At 31.5% G+C, this 20,902-nt stretch overlaps 2 protein-coding genes and 2 non-coding genes across 7 annotated transcripts in view; all 4 read left to right on the forward strand.

Moving 5' to 3' along the window:
• The window catches only part of LOC124531036 (galanin receptor type 3), a 64,807-nt gene extending 52,014 nt beyond the window's left edge, over positions 1–12,793 (forward strand). For 2 of the 4 annotated variants that reach the window (XM_047105469.1, XM_047105451.1), the window contains 4 exons: positions 9,840–9,964; positions 11,038–11,213; positions 11,417–11,558; positions 11,957–12,793. In XM_047105469.1, coding sequence (XP_046961425.1) covers positions 9,859–9,964; positions 11,038–11,213; positions 11,417–11,558; positions 11,957–12,636 — 1,104 coding nt within the window. In that variant the 5' untranslated portion in view covers positions 9,840–9,858 and the 3' untranslated portion in view covers positions 12,637–12,793. The remainder of the gene's footprint in view (positions 1–9,839; positions 9,965–11,037; positions 11,214–11,416; positions 11,559–11,956) is intronic. The other 2 variants (XM_047105478.1, XM_047105460.1) reach the window with 1 other exon arrangement.
• On the forward strand, positions 5,620–5,691 carry Trnah-gug. Its single transcript has one exon. It is a non-coding gene; the product is annotated as a tRNA-His (tRNA).
• Positions 12,794–15,963: 3,170 nt separating the features above from the next.
• Trnah-gug lies at positions 15,964–16,035 on the forward strand. Its single transcript has one exon. It is a non-coding gene; the product is annotated as a tRNA-His (tRNA).
• A 349-nt stretch (positions 16,036–16,384) lies between these two features.
• On the forward strand, positions 16,385–18,217 carry LOC124531927. Its single transcript, XM_047106506.1, has 3 exons — positions 16,385–16,464; positions 17,264–17,351; positions 17,952–18,217. The coding sequence occupies exons 1-3, from the start codon at positions 16,407–16,409 to the stop codon at positions 18,082–18,084; spliced, it is 279 nt and encodes a 92-aa protein (XP_046962462.1). The 5' UTR covers positions 16,385–16,406; the 3' UTR covers positions 18,085–18,217.
• Positions 18,218–20,902: the final 2,685 nt, after the last annotated feature.

Consider the following 20,902-nt stretch of genomic DNA (forward strand, 5'->3'; position numbering starts at 1 on the left):
TTTTAAAAAGTTATATATCTTAAATTACATCCTACTACTATTATAAAGGCGAAAGTTTGTATGTATGGATGTATGGATGTTTCTTACTCTTTCACGTAAAAACTACTGAATGGATTTGAATGAAACTTTACCACAATATAGCTTATACATCAGAATAACACATAGGCTACAATTTTTGAGGTTTCTAATGTGAGGTCGTAAAAAAACACATTTTTTGCGCTTACATTGCAAACGCTGACTGAATCCTACAAGATAGATCAAAACAATGTACTACAGTATTGTACAACTTAAAAAGGTCTACAAAAAAGTCCGTGATGGTATATGTTTATCTCTTAGGAATAACCCACAATAACCATTTTTTATCCTTTACTTTGTACGAGAAATAATGGCTTATTTACGAAGCGATTACTAGACTAGACGGGACGAACCTGAAGTCCATGCGAACGAAGTCGCGAGCAAAAGCTAGTTAATTTATATATCTTTAAGATATCTCAGATAACTCAGATTTATTACTGCAAATAAGAGTAAATAGATCGTACTTTTTGATTTTTTGAGACAAGACGTGATCCTTAATCTAATTGATAATCCCAACGGCGCTTTTCCCCGGGTAAAATTTTGTTCATTGACCTTGTATTCCGTTTATCCAGGTTACGTTACAAGGGTCCGGTGCGGGATAGGGTCGCAGGAAACTACAACGAAGGCCGGACTGTTACCCCAATTGTTATAAATCTTTATTTACAATTATAAAGACAGAATTATAAAATTGTTTAGCCATTTATTTATTGTACTTTAATGAACACTAGTATATGTTAGTAGTATAATAATTAAGTATAATATTAATTTAATTTTTTTTTGTTACATATTTTTTACATTTACATTATTTTCTCATCACTTTTGAAACCCTAAAATATTAGCTTCATTTGTCTTATCATTCATACATGATTGATTTTCTTCAATTTAATATGATGATCTCGCTTTTTCTCATTCATTTAAAGAACCTTGTAGTCTTTAAAAATTTTAAGAAGCTTCGATGACTTTTGCAAATCTGTTTTATTTATATTTAACAAGACGTAGACGAAGAGTGTATACAACAATCTTATTCAAATCTTTATTGTCAAAAAATACTCAATCTATGTTCTCAAATATTTCAAAAATCCGCAGAAAAATTATAAAAGTTTCCCCAAAAATGTTACCATTTGTAAGAAGCGATATTCCATTTTACAAATTGTTGCACATTTATATGTACAGATTATACTTTGCAGAGAAATGAAAATAATATAATTCGCAGCTGAATAAATAAAATTTTAACAAAAAGAAAAACCGACTTCAAACAAAACACTATTTTAAAACAAATGAATATGCACGAAAAAGTAATAAAAATAATTGCGTATTCAACATATTTTTTAGAGTCTTCCTAAGTTAAATGAAATGAAAAATATTAGACTACTTAAAAGTCGATTAACGATTATATCATGTAGTTATAACTATTGTTATATTTGGAGCCGGTGTCAGCCACGGTGCCCTTGCCCCAACAATCAAAAGAAAGAAGCGATACGAGCCCCTTGATTGATCCAGTATATTATTGTGTAAAAGGTAATTTGTAAAAAACATATTTGTTAAAGTATTCTCGTATTGTTTTTTGATAGATATACTATAGGGTTTTATTGGCTGACACCGACTCCAAATATAACAATAATTATAACTACATGATATAATCATTAATCGACTTTTAAGTAGTCTAATATTTTTCATTTCATTTAACTTAGGAAGACTCTAAAAAATATGTTGAATACGCAATTATTTTTATTACTTTTTCGTGCATATTCATTTGTTTTAAAATAGTGTTTTGTTTGAAGTCGGTTTTTCTTTTTGTTAAAATTTTATTTATTTTTTGATTTTAAGTGAAGCTGATGTTGACTAACTAATTTTTTTTAATATGGATAGATTAAGCGTTCCGTTTATATGAGTCAGAAACTACTTCGAGGACAATTTCAAAGGAAACTTGCGAATAAAGCAAAAATAGACTTTCGAAAATGCGGATTTAATACGTCACGCGGCGTAAACTACAAGGATCCCTCGAAAGAGCTGTAATCGAACTCAGCAAAAAAACTTTGAAAAAGACCAACTATATTTCGTACATCATATGACATCACATCACATACACAAAATTTGATTAAAGATAGTAAGAAATTCTGCCCCATATCGCACCCTAACTGCGAGCCGTATAGGAGTTCCATCACTACATAGTATAAAACAAAGTCGCTCTCTGTCCCTATATCTTTAAATCTACGCAACGGATTTTGATGCGGTTTTTTTTAAAAGATAGTGTGATTCAAGGGGAAGGTTTGTGTATATAATACATGAAGAATATAGTAAAGAAACACTGATAATTTTAGAAGTTTGCGATGTGATGTTGTATATAAACAAATTCTGTAGTATATTTAGTATCAGTATTGCACCCGTGCGAAGCCGGGGTGGGTAGCTAGTTGATTATAATATTCGACTATGATAATTACATAAACATAACCACATTACGGAAGGTGACTCAAATATTCAAATAACCCATAAATAAAAGATTCGACCGAGTATCGCTAACGTGCTCCTCAGAATTGTTCCGTTCCCTTCCGTTCCGTTACTTTGTCATGGATCATGTGCTCAGAACCTTACCAAACTTTCACCAAATTAACCTTCAAGTATATATTTTATAATAAAAAAAGAATTATCAAAATTGGTTAACGTGATTTTCAGTTATTCACCTATTTGTCGCGTATATACGTAATGCAAATTTAAGACTTATGTCGTTTTCACATGGATACCATCATCGGAAAAAAAAATTATCAAAATCGGTCCACCCAGTGAAAAGTTATGAGGTAACAAACATAAAAAAAAAAAAAAAAAAAAAAAAAAAAAAAAAAAAAAAAAAAAAAAAAAATACAGACGAATTGATAACCTCCTCCTTTTGGAAGTCGGTTGAAAATTGTATTTTTTATATCGTTAAAATTTTTTGCTGGATTGCCCTATATTTATGTACAGTATTGTGTTACATAAACTTTTATGAATATTTGAATTGGTAACGATTCATTGAAGGATTTTGAATAATAATAACAGAATGTCAGCATTTACATATTATATTGCTGTGGCGAGGAACTAATTGTGTTAAAAACTCTTTATAAAAATTATAACACTATTAAATACTTGTCTTGGAATTTGTATTGCATTTAAGAGAAATTTATTATCGTTTTCTTCATAAAAATTACATTGGTAGAATATACAGTAAGTTTAAGTTAAAATAGATTTACTGCTGACTCTACATAAGAAGATTAAAAATATTTACAAGCTAATTACGTAGGGCTGCCGTTGAGGATGCAGAATGAAACCGAACGAATTTAACTTATACGTTTATTTAAGTAATTCAATTTAACAATTAATTATTTCTAATTTATAATGCGTGACAGTCTGTTCGATGTCAGAACAAAAAGTGAAGTTCTGTAGTCTGAATTACATATTTATAACGAAATCGGTAAATCACTGAATGGTCCCCACGGTATGGTAATTCTTGGTAGCGCTCGATGTTCGGGAGGTCTTGCGATTATTTCTTAACAAGCTGTTACTTAATTGTCTATATTGTATACAAAAAGATAATAGAATATTTTCAAACATGTAATCATTTTCCGTATTTTGAGTAAAAATACTTTTCTCAATTTATGTAAATGAAAAGACAAAAAATGTAAGAAAGTGCTAAATATAACTTTGCAACTCCCTAATTAGTTTATTGCTTTTAAATTTGATAATGACTTAAAAGGTTTAAAAGTGTACCTTAATATATTTTTAACAACACTGTCAAAATTTAAATGTCGCATTAATTTAAAAGTTTATTTAGGTTTTATAAGTCAATGTTTTTTTACCATATTATGTTGGCATTATAAATACTGTATTTGCATAGGATGTTTAATTAATTAAATAAAAAAGTATACACATTTGAAGTTTGAAAGGTTAGTTGGTTCATGTATGAAAATAAAAGATTTATTTTAATTTATTAAATGACTTAACACATTACAACTTCAAATATTTATTAAATATGTTGATATTATCTTTTATTCAATGTTACGTGGATTATTTCTACCGTAAACTACATATAACGTACGTATATATGTGATAGCGCTTTGTACAAGCCTGCCTGGGTAACAAAGTATTGTTCTAGTTTGAAGGGTAAATTTTGTTCGATACCTCAAAGGCTGGCAAAATATTGGCAGTTTGGGTTTGCAAATGTCCATGGACGGTGGTAACCACTTGACCCGTACACAAGTGACCCCTTCTCGTTCAACTTCGATCGTAATATATATATTGTACATAGAATTAGTTAAGGTAAATACCCTGTGATTGCAAGGAACACAATAACATAATTTCCATGTTTGATAGCGCTATAACGTTGTAATATATGTAGTAAAATATACCTTTATATGGTAGAGAATTGACTATGCCACTCTTGGGAATCCCTAGATTTGTGACGTGTCAGAAACGGGCGTGATGTTAATCGATTCAATCAGTGTGACGAACAGAAGAGCTCCCCAACTACGTTCTGAGCCGAGGTGCGATCTCACACCCTCAGGACGAACGACACTCTCGAGTCTGAAAGGACTCAAACTTTGGGCTTAAACACGTCCAATACCCGTTGATGCTGTAAACATCACACACACAACACAATTACTCATAAACAAAAATACCAGGTTAAATTCTACAATTAGTGTAATTCTCAAAAATTCTAACCCCTGCGATTGCAATTGTCGACACGTATTGGAAAGGCTATGGGATCGTTTTTATCTACTCACACGCTGTCTGAATACCGCGCCGTGATCTACTTGGGGCTCAATAAAGCTTCCCTCAAGGGGCTTAATCAATCTCTCCGCTTCCTTAAGACATACCTAAGTAACTGATCACAGGACATTCACATGCCCCGGAAAGTACGTAAAACCATTAGTTCTACTACGCATAACGAATTCTAGCAAGTCAGTTTTAACTATGGTGAGAGTAAAGGAATAGGAAGCTTCTTTCTTTAAATTTGCTAAGGACAACGTTATTACTATTAGATCTGTGATAATAATCTTGCATAGCGGTTTCTGCTATTGCTGAATATCGATTGCTCCATTATCTATATCTAAGGTTGACACGAATAGATTAATTATAATGTATTTGCATTGAATCTATATTGGCACTCTAACTATTATCTCAAATTTAACAAATTTCAATGTAATAACTAAAGTAATAAATCTCATTTAATTACAAGATACCGATATCAAAATTCACGACCAACTTAGTAACACTTTTGACATTGTTAAGATCATTCTGTTAACCTGTGGTCATTACTGTAATCCGTTGTGGCGAGGAGAAAGTGCTCCAATTAAAACTCGACTGAATCAAAAAGCCTTTTTATAAAACCGCTCTGTATAACTGAACCAACACTTTATTTTGTCATGATTATACGCAATGTTATCCGGTCGATTTAAAGAACCATCTATTTGAGTATATTTACGTGTAAAATTATTGCCATTATATTTATTACATTAATATTATATTTGTATCAGTTGGTAAATTTTATCACACTAAGTAACCGCTCCAATAGCCGTGATCGTCTAGTGGTTAGGACCCTACGTTGTGGCCGTAGTAACCCAGGTTCGAATCCTGGTCACGGCAGCGAATAGCTGTTACGGTGGAGCTCTTATTTTTTAAAAATTTAAATGATTTCAATGTACTTACACTAGCAATTTTCAATGCTGCTGTTATTTACAATTGTCAATTTTTTCCACTCTAATTTCAAAACATTTTTATAAATAATATTGAATTATACGAATAAAATAGAAAAAGTGGTAAGCACACTAAAAAGAAAACAACTAGTGAACTGTTCTGTGTTTCTCTGATAATATCTAAACCAATCGTATGCTTTACATTTTAGTATACAAATTTGTGCAATGACTCAACTTAGGAATAATGTTACAATTCGAAATTGTAGGCGCAATCCTCTTAACATCGGAAGTCTTAAGCTTTGATTCGATGGGCCACTTATCTTCACTTCGCCGAGATACAATTAACTGTTAATCCCTATCCCAAAACCCACCGGTTACCTTCATTAATTATTTAAAAAGAGGTTTATAAGCTGTTTGCTTTATAATTATATTTCTGAAATTAAATAATAATATAACTAGAGTAAATTTTCAAAAAGTTAGATATTTCTAAAAGCCCTTTAAAACCTTGGATGTATGATAATTATAGCAAAAGTATACACTCCCTAAAATATTAATCCTTTTTATTGTTATCTGTCATTTCCTTTTACACCTAGACTTCGGAGCGTATTGAAAAAACTTTTCCACATAGACGGTCTTATTCCGTCCATTGGAGCCGGAAGGCTGACTCATTTTTCGCTCAGAGAATCGCAATTGCGTTCTTATCATCGTTCTATGTGGTCATGATTTGCATAAAAGCTATAATTTAGATTTATATACATATACATACAACTGATTTATATAAATTGTTCGTATATAAAATCAGGACTTGTGCAATTTTCTTTACTGTCACATATTAAATATTCAAGAATATAGGGTTCGTTAAACCTCGACGACTGTAAACATTGAGTTTATATGTGACATAGGCACGTAGAAATATTATCGTCGGAAGATAAAGTACAATCAAATTGTTCCTATGTGTGAAATATAAAAAGCAAATATTCTTGCTTTTTCATCACTATTAGCCCGTGGCGTCTTTTAATGGCCGTTCGATTGTTAGCTATGATATAGTATGATAGCTTTGATGCTCCAACCAAACATTCCAGCTTTTTGATTTTATTTTAATTTATTTTGTAAGATATAAAAGTAAAAAAGTTAAGTAACAGCCTGTAAATTTCCCACTGTTGAGATAAGGCCTCCTCTTACATTAAGGAGAGGGTTTGGTACACATTCCACCACGCTGTTCCAATGCGGGTTGGTGGAATGCAAATGTGGCAGAATTTCCAGCTAAAATAAAATGAACAAAAATTGGACTTTCATAAAATTCAATTTACAAAATTCCAAGAAATAGTCATGTAATGAGTAAAATACTTTTAATTCAATTTTGATAATGTACCTAACGATATCAAGAGTTTGCCTATAAACCTTGCCATGTATACATATTTATATGTATGTATATAGCAAGTGAACGAATTTTATACCTTACCTTACAGGTGGTCTGCTTGACAGAGTTTTGAAGACAATATAACTAAAATCAAAAGTCTGTTATTTGAAAATTAGAAGGATATAAAGGGACAAAGTGCTTGCAAGTTGTGGAACTTAATAACAACGTCTAGACTCGTCGACTATCGTCGTAATGGGTTGTAAAGCTTTTTACTTTTTATTCGGACGTTGCGGCCAGATTACATTTAGGGACTTTATTTCATTGTAATAAAGTTCAAAATACAATGTTCAGGATGCTTAAATTTCCACTAGAGCTTCGTCCTAATTGTATTTGTAATGTTAGAGTTAAAATTTCTTGAACGGAGACTTTAAAATATATCAATTAGTTGTGAATTGCATATTGAAAATCTTGTATATTGGTTGATTGACGTTTCTTTTTCAACCGACTTCAAAAAGGAGGAGGTTATCAATTCGACTTCGAAATTTTTTTTTTTTTTTGTTGACCTCATAACTTTTCACTGTGTGGACCGATTTTGATAATTTTTTTTTTGGTTTGAAAGGTAGTGCTTCCTGTGGGGTCCCATTTTAATTTTATTTTTTTCCGATGATGGTATCCGTATGAAAACGACATAAGTCTTAAATTTGCATTATGTATATGCGCGACAAATAGGTGAATAACTGAAAATCACGTTAACCAATTTTGATAATTCTTTTTTTATTATAAAAAATATACTTCAAGGGTAGTTTGGTGAAAGTTTGATGAGGTTCTAAGTATAGGATCCACGACAAAGTAACGGAACGGAAGGGAACGGAACAATTCTAAGGAGCACGTTAGCGATACTCGGTCGAATCTCTTATTTATAGGTTATTTGGATATTTGAGTCATCTTCCGTAATGTTGTTATGTTTATGTAATTATCATAGTACAATATTATAATCAACTAGCTACCCACCCCGGCTTCGCGCGGGTGCAGTACTGATACTAAATATACTACAGAATTTGTTTATTTACGACATCATATCGCAAACTTCTAAAATTATCAGTGTTTCTTTACTATATTGTTCATGTTTTATATACACAAACCTTCCCCTTGAATCACACTATGTATTAAAACCGCATCAAAATCCGTTGCGTAGATTTAAAGATATAGGTACAGAGAAAGCGACTTTGTTTTATACTATGTAGTGATGGAACTTCTATACGGCTCACAGTTAGGATGCGATATGGGGCAGAATTTCTTACTATCTTTAATCAAATTTTGTGTATGTGATGTGATGTCATATGATGTAAGACATATATTAGCTCTTTTTCAAATTTTTTTGCTGAGGTTGATTACACCGGCTCCAAATATAACAATAACTATAACTACGTTATATAATCGTAAATCGACTTTTAAGTAGTCTAATATTTTTCATTTCATTTTACCTAGGAGGACTCTAAAAAGTATGTTAAATATGCAATTATTTTTATTACTTTTTAGTACATTTTATTTGTTTTAAAATAGTGTTTTGTTTGAAGTCGGTTTTTCTTTTTGTTAAAATTTTATTTATGTTGAATTTTAGATTTTCAATTTGATTCGATTTTGATCGACAATTGTATGCTAAAACAAAATTATTATGAATATTCATTCGTTGTACAAATTTATAATTCCTCAAATTATTTTAATCCCACACAAAAAGGCTCGTGCTGCCGACGTTAAACTTTTCTCTGTAATCAATTCTGTTAAACAAAATTTATTTTAATAACACGTTATTTATAACTCGTAAAATTTAATAAGGATAAGCGCAATTAAATGTGCGCATTGATACTGTAAAATTACCCAGACTCTTTAATATAATTAAATCACCGGTTTGTGGATGAATTTAATCAAAAATTTTACTGTTCCACACTCTTAGATAAAATGGCGCAATTTATATTAGTGCTGTTTTATTTTATATTTTTACATATAACCATTCATTGAATCATATATGTCACAAATACTGCCTCGATTAAGATTGTTGCCTAGAAAGCTTTAAAATCTCACCTACGCTAGAAAAGTATCATTTTAATATTGTATTAAGCATCCCTTTTACTTGGTAGTAGGGCTTTGTGCAGACCCGTCTGGGTAGGTACCACCCACTCATCAGTTATTTTACTGCCAAATAACAGTACTCAGTATTGTTGTGTTCCGGTTTGAAGGGTGAGTGAGCCAGTGTAACTACAGGCACAAGGGACATAACATCTTAGTTCCCAAGGTTGGTGGCACATTGACGATGTAAGGAATAGTTAATATTTCTTACAGCGTCATTGTCTATGGGTGATGGTGACCACTTACCATCAGGTGGCCCATATGCTCGTACGCCTACCTATAACATAAAAAAACCCTACATTCAAAATCCTATGTTCGATTAAAATAAACTTTCATTAATGCAATTGCTGAATTTGTAATTGAATTTACTATTTGGCTTCATGGCTAATAAGAATAATAGAATAATAATTCATTCATTACTAATAACAAATGACAATCAAATATTTGTAAATTTGTATCTATTGCTATTTATTATCTATTATATTCACGCTTGCTATGTAAGATGGAAAAATGAACAAATTACATTTCACATACTTACATACCATATTATAATTTTAGTATAGTAAATTTGAATTAATAATAAAATAAATAATAATTATAATTTCTTTCAGCAGTCAGTGATGCAGCGGGATGTACGGTAACGTCACAGAGGAGGGCGTTGGAGCGTCGCGTGCGCAGGCGCACATAGCCGTACTCCTTACACTCTACGTCCTTGTCTCTATCATTGGTATTATTGGTATGAAAATCATTAATAATTAGAATTAAACTTATAAATATTTAGTTTTCTTAATAATTATTGTTTTTTGATAAAGTATTGTATCCAGGTGAAATAAGAACTTTTAGATAATACATATTAGCAGATCATCATATTATCATGAATCATCTTTATTACAATAAGAATTAATAACATTAAATGCTTAAATATATACAAATATGAAATAAAACTAGTTACTGTATAAATCTTAACCGCGTGGAATGGTGGCAAGAATGCTAGCAGTATTTCCCCATTTATACTACCTATATATTCATTCATTTTATCGTGAATGAATATATAGTATGAGAATAAATACTCAAAATATATACTTTATAATATTTAACTAGATAAAAAAAAATACTGACTCATTAATTCAACGACTTTTTGAATTTTGAATTATCTTCACTATATCATTTTCAGAATATTGTGAAAAAAAGTATTAAAAAAATTGTTCACATTTAGTAAAATAAAAGTTCGTGTACATAATATGAACACATTAACCAGGTTCATAAAACGATTCAACAGACTCGTTTCGGTAATTTCATGGCGCCGCAAATGGTAGACGCAACAACCAACCGACGAGAAGCCGCCATAAAAGTAATATTACGCAAAATACGTCGAGCTTATTAGTTGATATTTTAGATAATGTTCTATTTTCTTAAATTAGCTATATTGTGCCACTCCGAACATGCTGCAAGGTCTAGTAGCTCAGTTACGCTAAAAATATAATTATAAATTATTATCTTTTGGAAATATAATAATAAGTCTCGACCAGAATTACAATATCCATAACATATGAATTAAATAATTCCCTAATATTATCCTTCACAAACATTGCAGAGTTGTGAAAAAACTCCGTTTTATTTTTGATGTGTATGGTTAAACAGACATCATATTGTGAAAGTTAATCCTATTCATAATTCTATGTTATAATATGCATTTACTTACCAAAAATATATATGAATAACTTTTCCTAAGATGACTGATTTTAAAAGAAATTATTTTTTTTTTTATTTTTACAGACATAAGTAATTTATTCTAATAAAATATTTCAGGTAATGTTAGTCTTATGGCCGCTCTTGCATCCAACGGTGCTTCCCGGCTACGAACACCTCAGCTTCTCAGCGCATGCGCTGCTGATCTACTTGTGTGCGCTGCCAGTGCGCCGCTGGCTGCCACCAGAGCAGCGAGAATACACCATTTGCCGTGCCATGTCACACATTACATTGAGGTAGATATATTATATTGTTTACAACATTATTTAATTGATACTTTTTCATTTCTTTTTCACTGTTTAAAGCCTATTCTGTTCTTAAAAACTGAAGAGCTTACGCGTAAAATTACTTCACGCACATTTCAAATTTATAACTTCTGAAATTAGGTCGAATAATATAATTAAAAAGGTTTTATTTTATAAGAGAATTATCTTTGCAGTCATTACCAGTAGCTGCAAGTACCCTGTCGCTAGTAGCAATGGCTGCAGACCGATGTAGTGCGGTGCGGCGCAGACGCGGCTCTCTGTGTGCAAAACCGTTCTTAGCTGTTGGACTTGTATGGACCACGGCTTTACTGCTTGGTACGAATATTTTAAATTTAATTTTTTAATATAATATAAAATTGATGATAAAGTAGTTGCTATTGTAGATACATATACTTATCATTTCTAACATCGAGCCTTGTTCCTTTTACAAATATACCTGGTTACTGGTTTTTCAAAGCAGAATTAAACAATACAACGTTGTGTAATTGGCTATAAAATAAGTTACAGGCGAAAAACCGTTGCATCGCAAAAGCACTGCCGGCCTTGGGGGCTAAAAAGTTATGTCCCTTGTATCCGTAGTTGTATTGACATCCTTGAAGCCGGAACACAACAATACTAAAGCTTCTGCCTACCCATATATATACACATATATGAATATATTCGTAAGTTTTGCCAAATTAAAAAAAATGCACTTATTTAACTTCCTTTCACAGGCGCTGTCACAGTGATAGCAACATGCTTATCATGTCCCCCTCTGGCCGCTGCACACGCTATAGTCACCTACTGCATGCCAGTCGCTGCTGTCACTCGATGCCACTGGAGCGTTCGAGTCAAACTCACAGCCCTATCTCTGACAGCAAGAGCTGCTCACGGAGAACTGCCACTACCAGTTCCGCTAATACGACGACCGACCCACGTGATCATTGTTGCCGGTGTGGGAGCTAGAGAACGCCGCGACGCAGTTGATGTTGGTGATGTCAGAGCCAAGAAACTTCAGCCGAGCCTCCTTGGCCCACAGCCAGCAACGTCGACACTCAGATCAAGAAGACGTCTTGGCAACGTGTTGATTGGTATCGCTGCGATATTTGCCGCTTGTTGGTGTCCACATGCGGCTATTATCATATGTAGCGCATTTGGATTAAATGTTCCAATAGTAATAACACAGTATGCCCTGCTGCTTGGTCATGCGCACTCAGCTCTGAATGCAGCAGCGTACTGGTTGTTGAACAGACACGCGCTGACAGCCGCTTGTGCTGCATGGCGTATTCCTCAGTTGAGGGTTCGCGAGGAGAGACCCTCGTCGACGAACGAGGCGGCGCTGGGCGCGTTTCACCCTCGTCTCGCTCGCCCGGCTCCGTCGCCGCGTCCTCCTCCCTCTAGCTTCTTATATTGATGTCCATCTATCTTCTAAGCTGTCTCGATCTGTGATTCCTGTCTCTCAGTGCCTCGTATAGTCTACGCAAGTGCGTTTCGTTTTCGTCGTTACAAACGTTGTTTGAGATTTTATTGTGAATAATATCCGTCAAGCAATAAAGTGTATGAAACAGTTATATTTGTTTTATTGACCTACTGAATAGAGGTATAAAAGGTTAATGTCTTGTAATTATCCTACAAAATTATTTAGAGTAACATGTCTCAGTCTCACTTTTGCGTAAATATTTTCAATGTAAGAAAAGATAAGATTCCTGCGATTTTTATTCCTGCTGCAGATGTTTATTACTGCAATTTGTAATTTATAACTGCACGATTAAACTCTTCAAAAACATAATTATGATATAATATTAAAGAAATTAAAATAATTATATAAATAAAATAATCTAAGAACTGAAATTTAATAATAAACATTTTAACTAAATATACCAGAGCACAGACATCGACAAATATGTGACTTTATTCAAATATTCATTAAAGTGGTAACAGATAAAGCGCCCGTGGTTTTAAGCATCCAAAGTATTCAATCATATTTAATACCCTATGAAAACAAACCTTATCACGATAAATTTATGTATTTATGACCTCAAAAAAATAAAATTTTTGATAACAGATCTTCGCGGGAATATAATAATAAGTACAATTATTTTTTAAGGTGTACTTAAGGAGATAGGTCATCTCGTTCTTCAATTTCATTTCATTTCATCCTATTTCTTCTATTGTAAATCATGATTTTTACAAATTTAAATAAAAGCTGTTTTATTTCGTAGATTTAAACGTATTTATTTGAAGACCTCCCTGGTCGAGTGGTGTGTACACCGGTTTTCATGGGTACACCACTCCGAGGTCCCGGGTTCGATCCCCGGCCGAGTCTGTGTAGATTACCTTTTTTTATTAAGTTTTCTATGTTGTCTTGGGTCTGGGTGTTTGTGGTACTTTCGTTACTTCTGATTTTCCATAACACAAGTGCTTTAGCTACTCACATTGGGATCAGAGTAATGTATGTGATGTTGTTTCATATTTATTTATATTTATTTATTTATTCATTTATACCCTGAAAAGTATTATTCAACATCCATAATATCATCAAATATTTTAGAAAACAGGTGTGTACTTTCCATTCCGTTTAGCCAATACCTCGATAAGATCTGAATTTCGGTACACAAAATTATTTTATGTATTGATAACGAACACGATAGTCTTCAATTCCACCGTGATCAATTACCGAAGCAAAGTTCGTAACAGGAGATTTAGGTTCAAGGGTCACTTTCCTCCACTTAAAACTGCGAACAGACTGTGATTAAGGAAAATGTGCCTAGAAAGTTACTTTTATAGTTTCCTTGTAATCTAAGAAATTAATTCCTTCTGAAGCTATTTAAACATTCATAATTAAGTCTCTACGACCATTAAAAAATGTTAATGACGCTATCATCTTGAAAATCAAATGCTATATTTTAAAATTGAATATCATAGAATTCTAGAGCATATGCAAAATATCGTATTCAAAATATAGTGTTTTTAAAAAAGCGCCTTAAAAGAAAAATTATGCAAGACATATAAATGGAAAAGGAATTCACCATTTTGAAGGTTATATTGAAAATTTCCTTTTAAAATGCAATTTTGCGGAGTATTTATATCAAAGAGAACACTTCTGAAGCGTTTTAACTTTGACTTCAACTGTCGGAAGTTATACCTTCCTGAAATATGTAGTGATTTTAACTGGGACTGTATGGAAAAATCTTAAGCTTAAGGGAAATATAACCTATATTTCCCTTAGATATTTTTAATACAAAAAATTAAGGTCATGCGGGACATGCTCTTAAAATCAATGATTAAAATGTCTACTATCTCAATTCAACAATGAGATTGCGTTAATTCGATATAAAATGTAGTTTATTAGTCTTTATTGCTCTAGTAGTAGGAAAAGGCTTTAGTTGATCTAGTAACTAGTTTGTACGGCTTTGGATCATGAGGTCTGGACCTCTTATTTCCTGACCCTGTCGCACTTATCTTTGAAATAACTAAATCATATAACAAAGTTTTATGATAACATTGTTTACAAATCTCATAACATTATTATAACATTTACATGTTTACATATTGTTGGCATTATATGAAGTATTTTTACAAACTTCTAATGACATATCAGGTGTGATTTATCAAGTGAACTAAGTGCTTTACATTCTAAAGTACATTCATTAAATTATACTAATGACAAGACTCCAATGTGAGCTGAAGATCATTTATCATATGGGATAATAGAGAATTTACCTTAAGTACGGTAATAGAATGGAGTAGGTATATTATAGCGTTGTAATTAGCTGAAGATTTCAGTTAAGAAATATCACAGATGGCAGTGGTAAGTAAAGTAAGTAAAGTAACAGCCTGGTAAATTTGCCACTGCTGGGCTAAAACCTCCTCTCCCATTAAGGAGAGGGTTTGGAACATATTCCACCACGCTGTTCCAATGCGGGTTGTTGGAATGCACATGTGGCTGAATTTCGATGAAATTAGACACATGCAGGTTTCCTCACGATGTTTTCCTTCACCGCCGAGTACGAGATGAATTATAAACACAAGTTAAGCAAATATATATTGTGCTTGCCTGGGTTTGAACCCGAAATCATCGGTTAAGATGCACGCGTTCTAACCACTGAACCATCTCACCGCACTGGGCCATCTCAGCTCATTCATTATATTCTTGTACAGTATTAGGTCAGAAATTTCACGAACACACAAGTTCTTATATATTATAGAGAAAATTTGTCATATGTTTTTTGAATAGTTTCTATATTTGAATAATTATTGACAGTCCTAATTTCAACGGATATAATGTAAAAGGAGGTTTTAGATGATTTCTAAGAATTAACAATAACATTAACATTAGATACATTAAAAAATTTATAATTCAGAGTATTGTACGAATTACAACTCTTTACAAAGAATTAAAAACCGAATAACAAGACTTCTATAAAGAAGTTAACTATCTCTGCCGTATTTTTATGCGTATGTCCCATTATAATATTAAACTAGGTATTTTATTTCTTGGTTATTAAATCTTTTATAAGGTCTTAAGAAGCAAACTATTAGTCAAACTAACTTTTATGACACAATAGCTCGTTACGCAGTAGAGAAAGTAAGTGCTCTAGTTTGAAATAACTCGATCAAAATGAGATGTACTTCATTTTATTAAAAGTGTTTTAAAATTATTACCTTTTCATTTTATTACGATTTTATATAAGAAATAATGTAGTGCAATTTTTGAGTAGAATCGCTAAGAGCTCCGATAGCCGTGATCGTCTAGTGGTTAGGACCCTACGTTGTGGCCGTAGTAACCCAGGTTCGAATCCTGGTCACGGCAGCTAAAAGCTGTCATGGCGGGGCTATTTTTTTATAGTTAGTTCATCTTCTATATAATTTTAAGCTACATTACACAGAAATAACATATTAAGAACATTACACAAAACACAAATTATATACGTTATTACCTTCCTAAATTCTATACCTATGTAATATCTACGTTATACTATGTATTGTATATTCCTATTGTGTCAATACTAGTAAACAAATATGATGAAATTAGCGACATAACTTGATTAATAACATACACACACACATAAACAATATACACATATATATGTCACACAACAATAATCGCTTTCAAAATCAGAACAATACGATGAAATCATTCTATATATTAGTGCGGGAGATCGATTGACCTTAATAACAACTATGTTTATTTTATTTCTTATCTTTGTTGCTGGTTTTATAAATTTTATTGAACCACGTGGTAAGTATTACATATTTATTGTATTTAAATTATTTACATACATTATTATTTAACTTATTTTTATTTTGTATAGTGACAATAGATAGAGTTTTAATAATACAGTGGCGTAAAAACGAAATATACTTAATAATACTTTAATATTTTAAGCTATGAATAGATAATTTTCATTACAAAAATCAAAATTATGATTTTGAAAATACCACTTAATAATTCTTTAATATTTTTATGTTTAAATAATTTTTTTTTACTATTTTGCGTAACTTTTTAGTGTAGTTATACCTGTTTTATTACATCTAAGAAATTTTGATCCCCATCTGTAAATGTTCTAATACCAGAGGCTTTCATTTCTCTTCTCTTTCCTATGCTTTAGAGCTCGTTTGATTTCGCGAGTTTCCTTCACAAACGCACAGTAAATATAAACAAATAGAACACGTGAAAACTCAGAGGTGCTTGGCCGGAGTTGAACCCACGACCTTTGATAAGGATCTACGTGTTTTATCTACTTCAACTTGCTGTAATATTGTTTAACCAAATAAAGCATTTAATAAAATATATATCAGTGAAACGGAAGAAAAAAATAATAATTGCAAGCACTTATTTTGTAGTAGTAATGCACTAGAAACTTCTACTTAGTGGAAAACGATAAATCTACTGTCCATAATATTTTAATTATCTAATTCGCACTACATTTTTTGCAAATTTATACCTACTTTTAATTCAGTAATGTTTTATAATTATGATTTAAGCATTCAAAGAATTTTTGTTTTCAACTTTATTTTATATAACTGTTTTATAAAAGTTACAGCTGAAATATGCCAAGTCAAACCGATTGAGAAACATTGTCAAATTGAATGGGTTGTACGAGACAGGTGGCCGCATAAAGAGAGGTACGATACACTTATATGACGCAGATTTACGAGAGATCAGTTACAAAAAAAAAAAAAAACAAATACAATAAAAAAATTTAAGTTCCAGTTTCTTTTTTAAAACTTCCCTTTAAGTCTTCTCTCCTTTTAAAGAAAATAAATTGTTCAGTCCACAAGTTACTGCCCTTCTGTAGGCAATTATATGTTATTGTAAATAAATACTGTATAATTTTATTTAAATCGTATTTCGATTAGATTAATTAAGATAAAACATATAAGGAACTAAAACAAACTAAGTTATAATAGTTGAGAGATTCATGGGTTCTTTTCACGAGAACATTTTCCCTCAACAAACATATGAATTGATTGATTAATATTTACAATTAGGACGCGCATGCATTATGAAATGTTGACAAAACGAATACCATGCAAGCGATTTTCATTTCTTACATCTCTTGTGATATTTTTAATAACAACAAATCATAGAGTTTGTTTTAATTTACTATACTCTTTTATTTGCTTACCCGTATGCAAAGTACGAAATGAAATCTAATATTACTCCGGAGTTTACATAAAGATGTAGATGGGGTTTTCATGACAAAATTTTTCTTTTTTTTCCAGATGGGTTTACGATTGGCGCCATCGAATTTGTCACACGATCCGTTGGGCTGACCACTGCCCGGACCCGAAGCCTGATACCAATAATTTCGAATCGGAATGCGAATGCTTAACCGAGTGTTCTGGATGGGCTTAGAAATATAACAATAATATAATCTATTAATGCAATTACACCATTTATCAATAAAATGATTTTAGTAACATTATAAATAATATATTGTATAGAGTTATGAGGTACAAATAACATATACTTACTTACTTAAATAAAATTAAAAAAACACAATGTATTGACATTTATTATTTAAACAATATATTTATCTGAATGATTTGTAACGTCATTAATATTTTCACAGATTATATATAAAGCCATATCCAATATAAGAATGGTTACATATAAATATAGTTTGGATTTAAATATAACATTACCTAGGTACACTACAAATTGAACCTATTTATTATTTTCAATAATACATTATGCATAACCTAGTTTATTTAAGATTTCAACAAATTATATGACGTCAATTCTATATCATGTACTTGGTCCACGAATCTTATAAGTCAGAATAACGCTTTGATAAGACGATACGAAACAAAATTCAAGTTTCCCGCTTGATTTACGGGAAAAGTTATAAGACTATTTTGTTTTTTTTACATATATATAGCACGACACAACTTAGATGTATCATCGGCACAATTCGTAAAACCGACCACATCCGAATTTAGTACGCTCTCCCAAACTATCAATATTTATTTCTTATGTGAATATTATCTTTACAAAAACGTTATAAATTTTAATATCATGTGATAATATATTCGTCAATTTGACACGTCGATTTACATTCACTTGCTTTCTCGGGTTGAATCTATAGCGACGAATAACGTCAAATGGCGCGATAGGGAGCTATTTCTATTGGTTGTGTGAATCGGCAGTAAACGGTTTTATTTTCATTTCATTGCATTTTCCGATGCTACATCTAATTTTTGTCGTACTATACATTTCTGTAACAATATATAAATGATTAAAAGTGCAGAGTTTATATGTGTCAAATTATATTTACAATGGTTTAAAAAATATATTGATTCCATGAATCAGAAAGAGATATTGGTACCGAAATTCGGTAAAGGTTTTTTTTCGGTCGACCAGCTGTCATATAGAATCAGCATATAGAATCATAAGTCATGCAATTGTTTAGATGTCATCTTGTGATTGCTATAGGCTCAAGTTTATATCAGTTTCGATCCCCGTGAGACTTCTCTTCCTTCCTCATATCTTTTGAATTGCCGGCGTTTCAATACATCTCTTTTGAACCAATGTCTTTCCTGATTTTCCTATCAAAACTGTTTTCTAAGGTTACATCTATTTCAGAGTAGATGCTTTGATTCATCTGAATACATTTTTGTTTGCTTCGAGGCTTTCGTTTGATGACTTCTTTATCTTACTTGTATACATTAGACTAGGATTGCCTTAACATTCAAAACCTGCCCTAACTTCGCACGCGTAAATTGATGAATTGTGAACTAGAAACCGCTTACTGACAGTTCTATAAAATCCCAAGGGATACTGTATTCATCGTTCATGGTCGTCTATGTAAGATCTTTCATTCAAGATGTCTTCATCTTGATTGATAAATCATCACTTAGTAATTTAAGCCTTACAAATTAAATACATAGTAAAAGAATATAACATATGTAATCTGGTTATATCATACAACTTGATGTAAGAGTGTTATTTAAGCCCACCTTGGTAGATGTACTAGCATCTCGTCCTATCTTCACACGAGTAAAAGACAAAGTAAGTAACAAGAGTATATATAAGACTTTTAGATTGAAGAACAGACATAAAAAGAAGAAAAAATTGTCTTTACAATAATTTGTTTAAATTTCATACATAAACCATCATTATGAATGATTGTATATTGACAAAAACCGCATTTAAATATAATGTCACATGGACAGAGTATTGACGATATAAGAAATAGTTTTATAATATACATTAACTATTTCTTTTATTATACTGCCATTTCTATAGGCAACGAAGGCTATCAGTTCATTTGCTCGTAGTAGTCTTTCATTTGGCCTGAAAACTGGGTCTGCGCAGTCATCATCACTAGATGACATCATCTTTAAAGAAAATAGTTAATAGTTAACATCAAATACATTTTTTTCATCGATATTTATTAAATAATCATAATTAGTATTAAATAAAATTTATTTTATTTTGGTACAACTTTGTTTATTGATGCACGAGCATGATCGAATCATCTAGCTAATAACAATTTTATTATCTTATTAGAAGATAAATATCCTATTTAACAGATAGCATGCAACTAGACGAGGACGGGGCGCGCCGCTAATCTTACCCCGCCTTCATTTTAATCACAGAATAGTGAACGTATAGAGTATTTTCTCTATCTATCTTTTTCCAAACTTTATCAAACGCTTCATTCAAAGATAAAAAAAAATCTCTCTCAAAAATTGAATCTACCTACATAAGTAATTAATAAATATTAATGTGATATTATATTCATTAAGATTTATTACTTCAATGCATTATAACCATTAAAAATAAAAAATACCTCTTGAAAAATCATATTCCGCGTTCAAGCTGTAAATACTGATTGGTGTTTATTAATTTCAAAACTTAATTTAAACCAATATTGAAAAGCATATTCTTATTACTATCATCTAAGTAATGAGTGTATGTAGTATGGTAAAATTAAACCCGCCACTAAATAGTTTTAAAAAGTAGGCTTTGCGTTATTCTTTACTTATAGTTTTTTTTTTTTTTTATATTTCATTAACAAAATGAATTTTGTAATCAGAATCAATAACTTAACATAAATAAAACAGTACCAAAGATATATTTGCAAAAATAAAAGCCCAATAAAGAAGTTTAATGCTATTTAAACGAAATACAGTATTTGAATGAACAGCTCTATATCATAAGCTACTCT

This window comes from Vanessa cardui, chromosome 1 (assembly GCF_905220365.1).
Source record: "Vanessa cardui chromosome 1, ilVanCard2.1, whole genome shotgun sequence".
In the NCBI taxonomy this organism is placed as follows: domain Eukaryota; kingdom Metazoa; phylum Arthropoda; class Insecta; order Lepidoptera; family Nymphalidae; genus Vanessa; species Vanessa cardui.